General features: G+C 41.5%; 1 protein-coding gene across 1 annotated transcript in view; it reads right to left on the reverse strand.

The window, feature by feature from the left end:
• Positions 1–2,627: 2,627 nt before the first annotated feature.
• lamb3 (laminin subunit beta 3) overlaps positions 2,628–14,412 on the reverse strand; it is a gene marked incomplete at both ends in the record, with an annotated part of 29,849 nt that continues 18,064 nt past the window's right edge. Inside the window, 12 exons of the mRNA XM_079242877.1 lie at positions 2,628–2,767; positions 5,931–6,090; positions 7,763–7,939; positions 8,043–8,184; positions 9,472–9,679; positions 9,763–9,907; positions 10,376–10,582; positions 10,697–10,908; positions 11,060–11,220; positions 11,319–11,688; positions 13,668–13,764; positions 14,030–14,223. Coding sequence (XP_079099003.1) covers positions 2,628–2,767; positions 5,931–6,090; positions 7,763–7,939; positions 8,043–8,184; positions 9,472–9,679; positions 9,763–9,907; positions 10,376–10,582; positions 10,697–10,908; positions 11,060–11,220; positions 11,319–11,688; positions 13,668–13,764; positions 14,030–14,223 — 2,213 coding nt within the window. The remainder of the gene's footprint in view (positions 2,768–5,930; positions 6,091–7,762; positions 7,940–8,042; positions 8,185–9,471; positions 9,680–9,762; positions 9,908–10,375; positions 10,583–10,696; positions 10,909–11,059; positions 11,221–11,318; positions 11,689–13,667; positions 13,765–14,029; positions 14,224–14,412) is intronic.

Here is a 14,412-nt window from a genome sequence, read left to right on the forward strand (position 1 = left end):
GAGCTGCTCCCTGTTTCAGACTTTCCCAGCTGTTCTGAGTCGGTTCCTTGTTGTTCTTATAAGTTCTGCTGGTTTTGCAGCCTGGACGTTGTGGCGCAGAGGAATGACCCGCCTCTTCAGTCTGGAGTCTGTTCTGTCATGTGATTGGCTGATTTACCTCACCTGACTTGAATGCAGGTAAACGTCAGTGTTGAGATCTCAGGTGTCAGCACGTCCGCTCCCCAGACTGTCTGTAACTGCAGATTCGTTTCCTGATTTTCAGTTTGTGCGACGAGTCGGCGGCTTTCGGCGATGGATCCTTCTGGACATGGAGGCGATGTGGCTTCATCATGTCTGCTTTGGTTCCCTGCTGCAGGAAGATACCCATTGAAGACTGCATGTTCACTTGTATGAACACTGAATTCAGATATTTGCATGCAGTGACGGTTCAGCACGTTTCATTTACATAATTTATTATTTATGTCCCTAAAATGATGATTTATTGGCTCGTACTGGCAATATGTTACTAAATATTTTTAAACTGATTTTTTTTTTTTTTTATTAGATAAATGAACTGGAAATTTCAAGTTGATTTATTTAAGCTGGAAATGGAAGCAGCACGAGATACTACAGTACAAAAGATGTTTGCACACACGAGGAAGCAGCAGTCCTAACACTTAGCATGCCAAAATGACGGGGAAAAACTCAGCTAGAAGACTCTGGCATCCAAACGAAACACACTTCAAACCTCCAGCAGTTTAAAGGGAATGCAAGAAAGACATGATAGCAGCACACAGACCACACAAACAAGGAGTTGCATGAAATCAACTCGTCCAATGCTTCGTTGCTTTTCGGATCCTCATGGTGTGTCGGAGCTGAATTTGGGGGCTATTCCTCCATTCTCCGTCAGCATCGGCCGTTGGCTTCCTGGTATGTTTACCTGTGTACACTGCAAAAACTCAGAATTAAAAAACAAGAAAAAAATTGACAAAAATTAGCTAAATGTTGCTTAAAATAAGATAAATTATCTGCCAACAGAACAAGAAAATTTGGCTTGTCAAGACTTCCCAAAACAAGTAAAAATACAACAAGAGGAATTCTTTGGCATAAAAACTAAAACTATATCTTACCTTTTAAAAAAATAAGCACATGTGTACTCAATTTAAGATTTTAAATCTAATTTAGATTTCAGTTTTTGCAGTGTAACGCTTCTATTAAACCATCTGGAAACTAGGTTCACTTTTTATTTTTTACCTTTTACATTTGCACAGTTCTTCACCAAACATGACTTTTCTAATTCTTAGACCAACTTTTATTCATTCCCAGACCTATGGTACCGATACCCGAGACTGCTTCACCCATTCCTTAGACTACTTTACTCATTCCTGGACAAATTGGACTGCTGTCCTCTGGTTTTCACTGAAAGTATGTTTTTTTTCCTTATAGCAGGATTCACATTTGCATTTTGACTGTGTTCCAGGTGGCTTTACTCTGAAACAGGAACACATATCTCAGTTCTGACACTTTCTTTTGACTACAAGCTTCTACCTGCATCCATCATGCGCATGGGCGTGTTTCCATTCATCTATCTTTGTCACACCTGCTTTTACAGTTTTTACTGTGTAATTATCCAGATGATAAGCCGTCTGATATCTCACTGTTTCACATGATGCTGTTTGTAAATAAACTAAAAGAAGAAGAGTGACTGACGTGTTGGGGCGTTGCCTCAGCGGCAGCAGCAACCGCATTAGTCTTTATTAACGTGCTTATTTACTTTCACAGTTGGACATTTCAGTCAGTGTCTCAGTCTTGGCAGGATTTTGGTTGTATATTATGTTGCCATGCTGAATTATGGGATGGATTTTAGTCCAACTTCTGTTTGACTTTTTATTTTGGGTTATAGTCCCGAAAACGGCAGATGTTTGCTGTGACATCTGGAAGCTGCTCTCTTCTTGAATAACTGAACTCATCAAGTGCCACGAGCTGGTGTAAAGATGCTGTTAACACTAGTGATGCCATGTACGAGTCCTTATTCATAAGGATAGACTCTCTAGTGATGCGCATTTTCTTTTTTAATGTTTTATTTTCTCAATAAACACGTAGAACCTTCATGTCCTGCGTCTTTGTGTCGAGTCAGCAGCTGCAGAGCTGTGAATAAACACAAACACAAGCTTTACTGTAAACAGGATTTTATTCCAAACAGTGCAAACTACAAATCCAGAACAGAAAATAAACCTTTTCAACGTTAGAAACCGCAAAAAGCCACAGAATAAATAAAATATGTATTATTTGGTTTCTGATTTTACTAAAAGAAACATTGGTCCTGCTTTCATGTCCGCTTCCCTGCTGTTACTGAAAGATGCTTTGTGCTTGTGAGATTTTTTTCATGTCAACACCGTGCGATGCCGCTGATACGCATTCAGGTTCATCGGAAAGAACGTTAAGCACAGTTCTGGCTAATAATCCAGAACTGAGCTTAACTGGGTTAAACTGGGTTGATATGGAGCACGTTAACAGTGCTGCTTGTTGGGAATAAGAGCTGTATATCTGCTGCATTCTGCAGAATAAGTAAATCCATCTGGTTTCTAGTAGATTTGGTTTGAATCGGAGAGAAATGTCCAGACAGGGGAGACGTCTGCTTGGATGACTCATCCCTGGCAGAAGCGCAGGTCTGAGGCTTTCTTTTGAAGTTTCCCCACCAGGTCTTGCAACTTGGCCTCGAGTCCTTCGAGCTTTGAGGATTTCTGAAGAATCTCGTCCTGCAGTTTTCTGAGGGAATCTGCTTTTCCTACAGAGAGACGAGAAGACAGTCAGCACCTGACCATCCTGATGGCGCACAAACATCACTTCCAGTTTTAGCCGAATGGAGAGTTTTACTGATCCATGAACAGTCGAAAGAAAAGACATGAAAAAAGAGAGTTCTGTCAGTGTAGAAAGGAAACAAAACCACTTGGACAACCATGAAGCAGATTGTAAAAAAAAAAACCCAGTTTTTTCTATATCATTTCAGCTTTTGCATCTTCATGCTTTTATGTTTTTTAAATATGGCTCACTACCAATAAGACTACAGAAGCAAACTGTAGATTATACTGCCAATGCAACTTAACATGAAAAAACCTGTGTTGGAAAAACTAATGTTGGCCTAGAGTAGAGGTCACCAACTCCAGTCCTCATGGGCTGCCGTCCTGCAGGTTTTAGTGTTTAATTAAACCAAAACACACTTTATTCAAATAAAAATCTTCTCCAACAACTTGTTGTCATCTTCTGCACCTGCCTGTTAATGAAGCTTTGGTTTGGTGCGTTGCAGCAGGGAAACTCTAAACTGACAGGATGGTAGCCCTCTAGGATGCAGTTGGGGATCCCTGGCCTGGAGGTTATGACATGTTAAAGCAGGGGTAGGTAGTGTTGGGGAGCTAGCAAGATGTGAAAGAAGCACCCTGTCTTGGCTCCTCCCCCTCTGGTTTTGCTTCGTGCGTGATCCCAGGCTTTTTTCTTACCTCCGCCAAGGAGGTTGTGTTTCTACCAGCGTTTATCTGTTTGTGTTCAAGATGACTCAAAAGGTTATGGACGGATTTTATTGAAATTTTCAGGAGTTGTTGGAAATGTGAAAAAGAAGAACTGATTTAGTTTTGGTGGTGATCCGGATCACTGTTTGGATCCAGGAATTTTTTAAAGGCCTTGGTGGAGGTTTGCGCCCTCCTGGTACTTTTCTAGTTTGCATCTTTTTCCACCAACAATTTTCTTTTTTCTCGGCTGTTTAGCAGGAGGAGGCAAATAAACCGAGCTGGGTCGGAGAAATCCTTCCTGCATTTTCTCAGCCATGTTTGCCTTCCAAGTTTCTTCTTCACTACTTTGTATTTTCATCCTAACTCATTATTTATATGCAGGGTGTGGCTATCAGGTATGCGCTGCAGGAGGGGGAGGAGGGGAGCCGAAGCTTATGAAATATAAGAAATGAACGACTTCAGGCATCCTTCAAACCACTGCTGATTGTAGAAGGGAACACTTAACCAGGAGGAGAGGGTTATAATCCAAAATTATTGGCATTAAAATCCTGTTCCATGCTTTCAAAGAGGTCAAAATTGGAAAAGCTTTTAATTAAGTGGGCTAGAATCAGTAAAAATGTACCAGTGCATATAGACCTGAACAAAAACCCACTGAACATAAGACAAGCGGTGTGGTGGCGTCGCTTTACTGATGATGCCATTTTTTCAGCCTCAGAAACAGAATTTTTAGACTTCCATGTTTATGTTAATAGTCTAAATTAAATAATCTCAAATTTAACTTGGAATATAAACATCAAGCCATAAACTTTCTGGATTTACAGAAGTCCAAAGACAATCAAGGCCTTTCGTGCACCTACAGACCTTTACCTTCCTGCATGCCGACAGTTTCCACCTGCATGGCTACTTAAACATCTCTCTTCTGGACAAATTTAGAGATTAAGATGCACATAACTGACCAGGGTTTCTACGTTCAGTCTGTGGACAAGCAGCAGCGCTTCAGACAAACGGGATCTGTCACTTGAGAGGAAGAAATTGCTCAGCCTCGGACCAAAACAAACTCACACACTGCATTGTGTCACACATTACAGCACAGAAGCTCTGCAGATCATAAACATCATTACAGAAACTGGAGCATCACTGAGAGCAACCAGTCCTTACAGGCGGTGTTTCCTGAACCCCCAGGGATCAGTTTCAGAAGGGCCTCAACCCAAGAGCAATTTCTGCTGCTGAAATTATTGTGAAAAGATGGTGAAAACTGACACTTTCACTGACATGTTCTGGAATAAAATCTTTCCCATCAACACTTTCATGACTTGTAACATCTCCCATGTTGAATCCAGACTGGAACTTATACTTGTTTCCATGTCGGCCAGACTAAAAGAAGGCTGCAGGATAGCAGGTATATTAAACTACCCTGTGGCCAAACACGACATGGGAGCTCAACGGTGGTGTCATAAATCTAGAAGTAATACGTATTGAAGCTGTTAGCTCAAGGAAAGAGAATCCTACTGGATTAATAGTCTTCATGGCACCAGACAACCTGGTCTGAATCAGGACTTTGATCATTCTAATAGTTTCCCCTCTTCACGTTCCTGTAATCTGCTCCTGTTAACTCCGTCTTGTCCTCCTCTATGTGCATTCATATGAGTTTTACAGACAGTCAGATGACTTTGTTTTCTACATTTACTTCGATAGATTAATTTCATTCTGCCCCTGGAGGCCAGCAATTGTTACAAGAGGGTTACTTTTGTCTCTTGTACTTCCTCTTTGTATTGATGATGTGGTGCCCTTCGAAGCCAAGAATATAAAGCTACATGGCCTCACCAGTGCACACTTGTGATGATTGCATTTATAATTACTCTGGTTATTTCTGCAAGTCACGACACCCTGAAGAAGACATTAGCTGATACATGTTGGTGTATTTAATTAAAGGTGCTTGACATTTTTAACCCCTTTGAGTGCCTGAACCTGGATTCTTAATTCCAATTGTTTTGGATAAGAATCCTCTTCTCCTGCTCAAAGATTAAAATGTATCATTAGCATATCATCCTGTTCCATGATCTTCCATAAAATAGTATAAGAAAAATTATTTAACAGCAATCTTCCGTCATTTTTAGACATTTGTTTGTATTTTTGCAGGTTTTGATCATGTTTAGGTGATTTAACCCTTACTGTGCATTCTGACGTCGGTCATAGAAATATCAAAAATAAAAATAAAACAAAAAAATCTCATGTTAAAGTTAGAAACTATAATTTTATGATTAGCCTTTTTCTTCTTTTTTTCACATATTTTTCTGAAACCCAAGATGAGAGGATGTTATTTATTTTTTTTATACTTAATTTGGCAATGTATTTCTTTGACAAAGTGACATAAGATACATCTAAACAGATGCCGCAGAGTAGCAACACAGTGGTTACTTTGCATGACAGGCTTTGCTTCATTACCTTCCAGGCTCTTCATCATGTTGTCAGTGGTGTTGGTCAGGGCTCCAGCATCCTTCTGCAGTTTCACCAGTCGATCTTCCACAGGACCTGCCTCTCCAGCTGGTCCAGGGATTCCTTTGTCTTTGAGTTGATCAAGCTGTTCCTCCAAGGTCTTCAAGTCCTACAAGAACACATATTTGCATCAGTATATATTAGGGCTGTGACGATATGCTTTTGTCCCGATTTGATTCGATTCCGATTTTTTGGGTGCCGATTCAGTTTAAATTGCGATTCTCACAATTCTTCGATCTTGCTGATTTTTTTAGATTAAAAGCAAAATAAATTAATACAACTTTTTTTTTTTTTCTTTTTCTTGATTTTAATCAGGAAAAAACAACACAGTAGCCAGACCATCATATTGCTGCTATAACGCCCAAGAAGACAAGTAAAAAGATCAATAAAAACAATAAAAATGACAAAAATTTTATAATTGATTATTTTTATTTATCGAAAAAAACAAATAGATTTTTTGACAAAAAATCAATTTTAAAATTGTGAAGCAAAAAAATCCTGACTTTCTATTTTTTGATTTGATTTTCCCACCCCTAGTACATATATGAAGCGGAGCTTTAGATGCAGCCTGACCAGAGAACCTGAACCTCCAGATGGTTGTGATAGAGGTTTCTGATGAAAATGACGCGAGATGGCTGCGGTGTACTCTCAAAGATCATTTATTTACAAATGATTTGTGTTAAATACACTTTATCATCTTCACCTACCAAACTGCTTATTAACACAAATCAGCCAATCAAACGGCAGCAACTCAGTGTTTTGCTGAGGTTTAAACTGAGCATCAGGATGAGGAAGAAAGAGGGTTTAGGTGACTTTGAACGTGGCATGTTGTTGGTCGGAGTGTTTCTGGGATTTTCACACACAACCATCTCCAGTGTTTACAGAGAAGGTCTAAAGAAGAGAAAATATCCAGCGAGCAGCGGTTGTCTGGACCAGAATGTCTGGTTGTCAGAGGCAGAAAGAACGAAGCATGAAATCAAATAAGCACTGGTTCCACCTAAGATATTTACAACATCTTATCTGAACACGCCACACTATAGTCCAGCCTTGAAGCAGATGATCTACAGCAGCAGAAGACCACACAGGGGTGCCACTCCTGTCAGCTCAGAACAGGAAACTGAGGCTGCAATTCACACAGACTCACCAGAACTGGACAATAGAAGATGGAGAAACGTTGCTGGTCTGATGAGTCTCCACTTTTTCAGCTCCACATTCACATGGTAGGATCAGAATCTGCTGGAATCATGAGGTGCTGATCATGTACTGGGGTTGTGGATATTTTTGGCCCTCTCTTGACAACAGCCTCCACAGCCACATGATCTATTTCCAGAAGCCATGTCTCTTAACCCTGGTCCTCAGGACCAGTACCTCACATGTTTTAGATGTTTTCCTACTCCGACACACCTGATTCAGATTAATAGTACTCCTCACTGAGACCTCTGCAAGCCTATTATTGAACCATTCATTTCAGCCAAGTTTGCATTGAAAGCATTGAAAACGTGAAGCAAAACTGACAAAGGTCGTAACAGAGCAGCTTTGGGACGTAGTGGAACGGGAGATTCTCATCATGATGTGCATCGACTGTGTGATGCTTCATGTCAACATGGAGCAAAACCTCTGAGGAACGTTTCTACCACCTTGTTGAATCTATGACACCAAGAACTAAGTCAGGTCTGAAGGTCAATCCCAGTCAGATGTTAGAGGCTTGTCAGAGATGGAGAACTTCTCTGTGAAGTGAGTTCAGACATGTCGGCCTAGAAGATCTGTACCAAATCTCTCACCTCAGCCGCTGCAGCTGCTTCATCCTCAGCTCTGTCTGCGTCTTCCTCAGCATCCCGGGCCTGCTCAGCGCCGTTCTGGAGCAGCTCTTTTAGCTCGTCCAGTTGAGGTTTCATCGGCTTGATCAGTTTCACGATGTCCTCCAGTGCCTCCTCAGCCGGGCTCAGCTGGTTTTTGGACTGTAGGAAGAGAAAAGTTTTAGCTCTCCTTAATGTGCAACCACAGCCTCATCCATCCATCTGTGTGTGTGTGTGTGTGTGTGTGTGTGTGTGTGCTTCCTACCTGTGTCAGGTTGTTGTTGAGGCTGTCTATTAGAGCCATGCTGTCTTCCAGTTTGTCCTCCAGGTCAGAGAGGGATTCTTCAGCTGAGCCGAAGCTGTTCAGAAGTCCGTCCACGTCAGCCTTCGTTCCCAGCGCGATGTCCCTGTGAGAGACAACCGGGAAACACCTGTCACCGCTCTGAGAGAACACACTCCTGTGATCATGTTATATTTCACTAACATGTTATACAAATTAGGTTTAAACATTTATATGAAACCCTGTTGGAGCTCCAGGTGATGTTCTAACTCAGCTCATCCTAGCTTGGTCCTGTTCCAGATAACTTGTCTGGCTCCAGATGTTTCTATGAGGTGAGATTATCTGAGCAAACAATGGTGCCTTGGTGTATTCAGGTTACTGGGCATGCTGTCAGGATGAAACTGGCCATCTCTAAAATCTAACTGGACTCTGCAAGTACCACCTGTGGTGATTGACAGGTCACTGGAGTGGGACAGAAACATCTGTCCAGACGTGCACGGATCACCAGAATCACTTCTCTTGTTTTAATTCAATTTTAAACCTAATTTTGGACTTTTGTTGACCTTTCAGGTCTTTTTTTTTTTACTCAGTTTTTGGTTTATTAATTAGTCATTCTTAAATAAATATTGACATTTGACTGCACATTTCCTGAGATTTTGTCCCTGTGCAGAGGAACATCTAAGACTATTAACCTGGTAGCATGTTAGCATGAAGCTAATCTAGCTATAGGCTATATATCAGTGTCAGATGCTTATTAATACAGCACATTTATACAGCCAAGGCCAATAAAGTGCTTTATACAAAAGGAGAAGAAAAGTAGCCTATGTAGTATGTTTGTGGTCGCTAACGTGGGAAAATCCTGTCATTTTTAGCTAAAGTTAGCATATGTGGGGATTACACATCAACTCATTTACTCAAGGTTTTCACACTGGAGCTGAAAATTAAAGAGTGCTTCAGAACTAGTCTACTTAAGGGTAACTACGTTACTGCCATATGATCCAGTTTAATACAAACAGGAAGCAAGCAGGGCTTGAAAATGTGCAGAAACATATCCTGCTATACATGACTTTTTGGTAAAGAGGAAAGAGCCTCAAAATCTCTTTTGAAAACTCATCTTTTTATGTTGGCTTTTTCAGCACCAGGTCTTTTCTGTCTTATTTTGTCTTTCAACTATTATGTTGTCTTTATTTTAGTGCTTTTAATGTTGATTTATTTTTGTGTAACTGTACAGCACTTTGGTTACTTTGAGGTATGTGAAAGTGCTCTACAAATAAAGTTTGATTGACTGATTGAGCCAGATCCAGCTGAGACAGACCCCAGTATCAGCATGGTACGTCTACATGGAGGATCCATTCCAGCTCTGCCACTGGGTGTGTTAGCAGGTGTTGTCTGACAGTGGAGTGTGACGGCACACCTGGCACTCTGGGCCTCCTCCAGCAGTTTTCTGGCCGCCTCCAGCTGTGGTTCGGCCTCCTTCAGCACAGCCGTGCTGTTGGGCAGATTCCCAGCCAGATCCTTCAGCTTCTTCAGCTTCTCCTTCAGAGAAGCCAGACTGATCGGCAGCTTGGCCTTCAGGATCCAGTCGCTCACCTTCTGGATTTGAGTCAAGTTGGAAGATGGGTCTGGACACAGCAAATGGGATGAAATTAGAGCAGCGCTTCAAAGGAGAACGTCGCCTCAGAAACGCTCTGAAACTCCTCCTTACCTGACAAAAAGTCTTTCAGCTCCTTTACCAACATCTGCGTGTCCTTTAAGTTCTCCTCTATCTCGTTCCTGGGCTGCTTCACGTCGTCAGACAGCTTCTTTGCAGACTGTCTCACCTGTTTTGTTGCCTCTTTTGCTTTTTCGAGCTGCAGGAGTGAATGAAATATGTATGACTATTAAAAAACAGCTCATAGGAGCAGAGATGCCGAACATACAGCTTGGGGGCCAAAACCGGGGGCCACATTGGACCACCACAGGCTCCAATGTGGCCATAACATACAATATACTGGCTGTAATATACAAATAAAAGTAACTGTAACTCTGACTTTTTATGATGAAATGAGTTTAGGTGGTCATGATTGCTACACGTGTGTGAAAATGTACAAAGAAAATGTGTCATAATGTGAAAAACTGGATTTTTAGCTTCCAGAAACCTGGGACTAGCTGTGCTGTGCAACCTTAAATTAACCCTGAACTCCTTTGTTTCGTTTCAAACCCAAAGTGGTGACATGCAGAGCTGAAATCATGAAAGTTGAGTGACCGTCCAAATATTTGTGGGCTGTACAAGCTGTGTGTGTGTGTGTGTGCAGCAGACAGAGCGTGCGTGTGTGTACCATCTCCGTTGCCTCTGTGATCTTCCTGGTGACTCTGTCCAGTCGCTCCTTCACATCCTGAACGTCAGCATTTGCCCTTTTGCTCAACGGCAGACCACCCACACACTCTGCCCCCTTATCACAAAGCGGGGCTCCGTCTGGTGGGCACAGATCTGCGCCGCCGCACTGGAGGGGGGTGCAGGGGTCTGAACGAAGGCTGCCGCACACCTGAAAAATGAAGGCACAGATTCTGAAGGTTCATTCTGCAGCAGTCTGAGGTCCCTGAAACAGATTCGCAGTCCTGGATCAGGAGTTTAGGCTGACTGAGTGGAGTCCTGGTACCTTTTTGGCAGCAGGGGTGAGGTCTGGTTGGGAGGCCATGCTCTGGTTCAGAGTGCTCAGATCTCTGGTGTTGACTGGCTGAACTTGATTCTGAATGTCTTCAGCCTTTTTTCTGACATTAGCTGCCTCCTGCAGCACGTTTCCGCTGGCGTTTGCCTTCTTGAACGCGTCTGTAGACTCGTCGTAGGCATTCTTGATGACAGTAAACGCCTCTGAATTAATCACAAAAAGGTTATTTTATGTTATAAATGTATAAAAGATTCTGCTGTTAAAGAATACTAATGGGATGAAAGTAAAGGGAACCACTTTGTTTATCACTGACACCTAGATGATGCAGCAAAAACAATCCATCTGCCTCCTGACCTGTGTTGTTTGGGCTGATGGAGTTTCCCACAGCATCTTTCTTGGCTTTGTAAACCAAAGACAGGTTGTCCAGGAGAGCTTGCAGTTTGTCCAACTCCAAGTCCAAACCAGGGTCTTTCCACAGAGGAGAAAGATTCTTATCAACCTGGTCCACCTTGTTCCTGCAGGACGGTGCGAGAACAACAGTTTCATCAGGAACGGTGAGAGAATGACACCAAACTGATGTCAACAGTTGGATCAGGTCTCAGCAGCTGCTCACCTGAGCCTCTCCAGTTCAGACAGAGCTTTATCAACGTCTCTGACAGTACCAGGTGGAAGGGGCACAGAGTTCCTGATCTGGTTCAGGCTGGCCTCAAGAGCACGGATGCGAGGACCAAAGTTTTCAGGATCACCTCCTGGACGAGAAGGGAACCTGGGAGAAAGTCTCTCCAGAGCTACGCTCATGGCTTGTCTCTGCTGGTCCAGCTGGACGAAGCAGGATGGACAGAGCTTGCAGGCGGGAAAGGAGTCACAGTGTCCGGACATGCAGGAGTCACAGCGAGCTCCCGTCACACCCTGCCGGCACAAACAGGCGCCGGTCTGCTTGTTGCAGACTTCTGGCAGGGTTCCCTCAGCATCACATGGACACGCTGCGGAAGAGGAAACAAGAAGATGCAGCTCAGGTCCAGTAGGTGTAGGAAGTTTCTAAAATACCTCTCCAGCTTTTCCACTGGAGGACATGAAGTGCAGTCTGAAAAACTGCTGCAAATAGTTAGTTTGTTATTTTGTTTTTGTTTTTACTTTTTTGATCAAATTGCTAAATCTGGTTTAGTCCGAAAAACACCAAACACATACAACACATTTAAATAAAATGCCTCTTCACATATCAGTTTTAGGACATTATGTCGTTGTTTTTATTTAAAAAAAAAAAAAGACAAAAATGTTTTCCAGCATAATAAATATTGAGACCTTGGGGACTTTATTTGTAGAACAGAGCAAGACTGATCTTTAAATATAACCTTTTGTAGGTTAAAGTGACAAATTTTGTTGTATTTTTAAAAAAAAGAGTCACTTCATGTCATCAAACTGGCATTAAAAGGGTTAATTTTATGTGCATATTCACATTTAGTTTTTCTAAACAGGGCTAAAAAATGATTGAGTGACTAAAGTAAAAGGGAAAAAAGTAGAACAAACAAATAATCCACGTATTTTCTATACTGGTTGTTTCAATTCAGGGTCACAAGAAGCAGCATTCCCAGCAATTAGCAGGAGAGAAGCGAGGTACGCTATGAGCTGCCGTATGGAACAGAATCAATTTTTTACTCTACATACAAGAGCAACATCTCGCATAAAGACTAATGTCAGTTCACACATACATGTATGAAATGAAAATCCCACGCACTAGAGCTGCACAATATATCGTCTGAGCATCGTCATCATAATGTGTGCAACAGTCACATCGAGGCAAAAGAACATGATGTTATTGGAAAAAACTATATATATATATATATATATATATATATATATATATATATATATATATATATATATATATATATATATATCAGTTTTTTCCAATATGGTGCAAACCTAACACACAAGCAAACAATCCTGGGGCTTTTCAGTTCAGTCCTCAATAAAGTTTTCAATCTGTCCCTGCTCCAACATACTTGATTTGAATCAATGACTCACTTTGCTGAACATTAGAGGCTGTAGGATCCATTTAATTGGAGTCAGTTCTGTTGGAGCAGGTAAACAGTGAAAACCTGCAGGACTATAGCCCTCGTTGGACCAGCTTGAACAGCCCAGAACTATTCTATTATTATTGAACTATTGAATCACTGTTGGCATTATAGTATTTGAGAGGTTATATGTATTTATGTGAACTCACATTGGTATCGGTGAGAGGTTATGTACAGTACATGGGAGTACATGTTTGTCCAACACCTCATTGTGTTAAAATACTATTTAAGGACTCAAATCTGGCGTGACATTAACACAGTGTCCAGCAGGTGGCAGTATTGCTGCGGAGTTGATCCGCCAACAGCCAGTCAAGCAGTCAGTCAGATTTAATTAGTTTAAATAGCATTACTGAACGCATTTCCCACTAAATCATTGTGACAGATCTGTGTAGATTACTCTACATATTTTACTATAGAGGCTAATTTAGATTCCAGCAACGTGCTCTGAAATGATCTTTCACACAAATACAACAAATTCTCATTCAAACCAGTGTCCGTGTCATACATATATATATGTAAAACCTCCCGTTCATAGTACTATTAGCTCACGTATAGTACTATATACTATAGGATAGTAGCATAACCTTCCATTTATACGACTGGGAATTCATGAATAATACATTTATTCCATGTGAATTTTCTAATCCAATCATTCTGATGGTCAAAAATAGAAGAAAAAAATTACTTGAAAGGCCAAAAAAAAAAAAAAGATAACTACCAAGGGTGAAAATTTTTCATGAAAAAATGAAACTTTTTTTTTAACGTTTCTAATTTTACATCAATAAGAACAACAGCAGTAGTTATTATGTTATACATTTCCTTACATGCCTTACATAAGTAAGGCATGAAAACCACATTTCGACTGAGTGAAACAGTGTTAAACTCACGCTGGCAGCCTATCAGAGGGTCTCCATATGTACCATCTGGACATGTTGCACATGTTCGGCCTCCAAAGCCCGGTCTGCACTGACACTGACCTGTCAGCTGGACAGAAAACAAAATAACAATCATTAAAGTTTAGAGGAATATTAAGACAAACCTCATAAATCCTTCTGTTTGTTCCCTGCAAGTAATCCAGGGAGAGAAAATCTGCCACATGTGAGGCAGTTACCGCTATGAATCATCCCTCCACCTGAAATGCATTCACTCTGTCTCATATTTCTTCATTGTCTTCAATATTCTTATTGATTTCAGTTATTGTAGCTGCATATCAGAGCTGGATGGGTGTTGGTGGTAGTGCAGGGCTCACCTGGTCACAGCTGTCACTGATTGACCTGGTGGAATCACAGTCACAGGGTCTGCAACTTTCTGTCGGGAATTGTTTCCAGTACCCTTCTGAACAGACGTCGCAGGTCAGACCGTGGAAGTGGGCACGGCACGGGCACTGACCCGTTATCGGGTCACACTCCTGGGACAGGGAACCGTCTGGAGAACAGGAACACGCTGGAGAACAGGAAGTGCATGTTAGGAAGACAATGACTCAGAAAAACACTTCAATTCAATCAGAAAAATGTAGGCATATGGAATTCAGGAGCGCAACAAAAACAGAATAAAGCTATGAAAGAATGAGGCAGCTAAAGGACAGGAAATATAAATAGGCATAAAGATGATTGGAAAATAATACTAAATATG

This window comes from Telmatherina bonti (genome assembly GCF_933228915.1).
Source record: "Telmatherina bonti genome assembly, chromosome: 6".
Lineage (NCBI taxonomy): Eukaryota > Metazoa > Chordata > Actinopteri > Atheriniformes > Telmatherinidae > Telmatherina > Telmatherina bonti.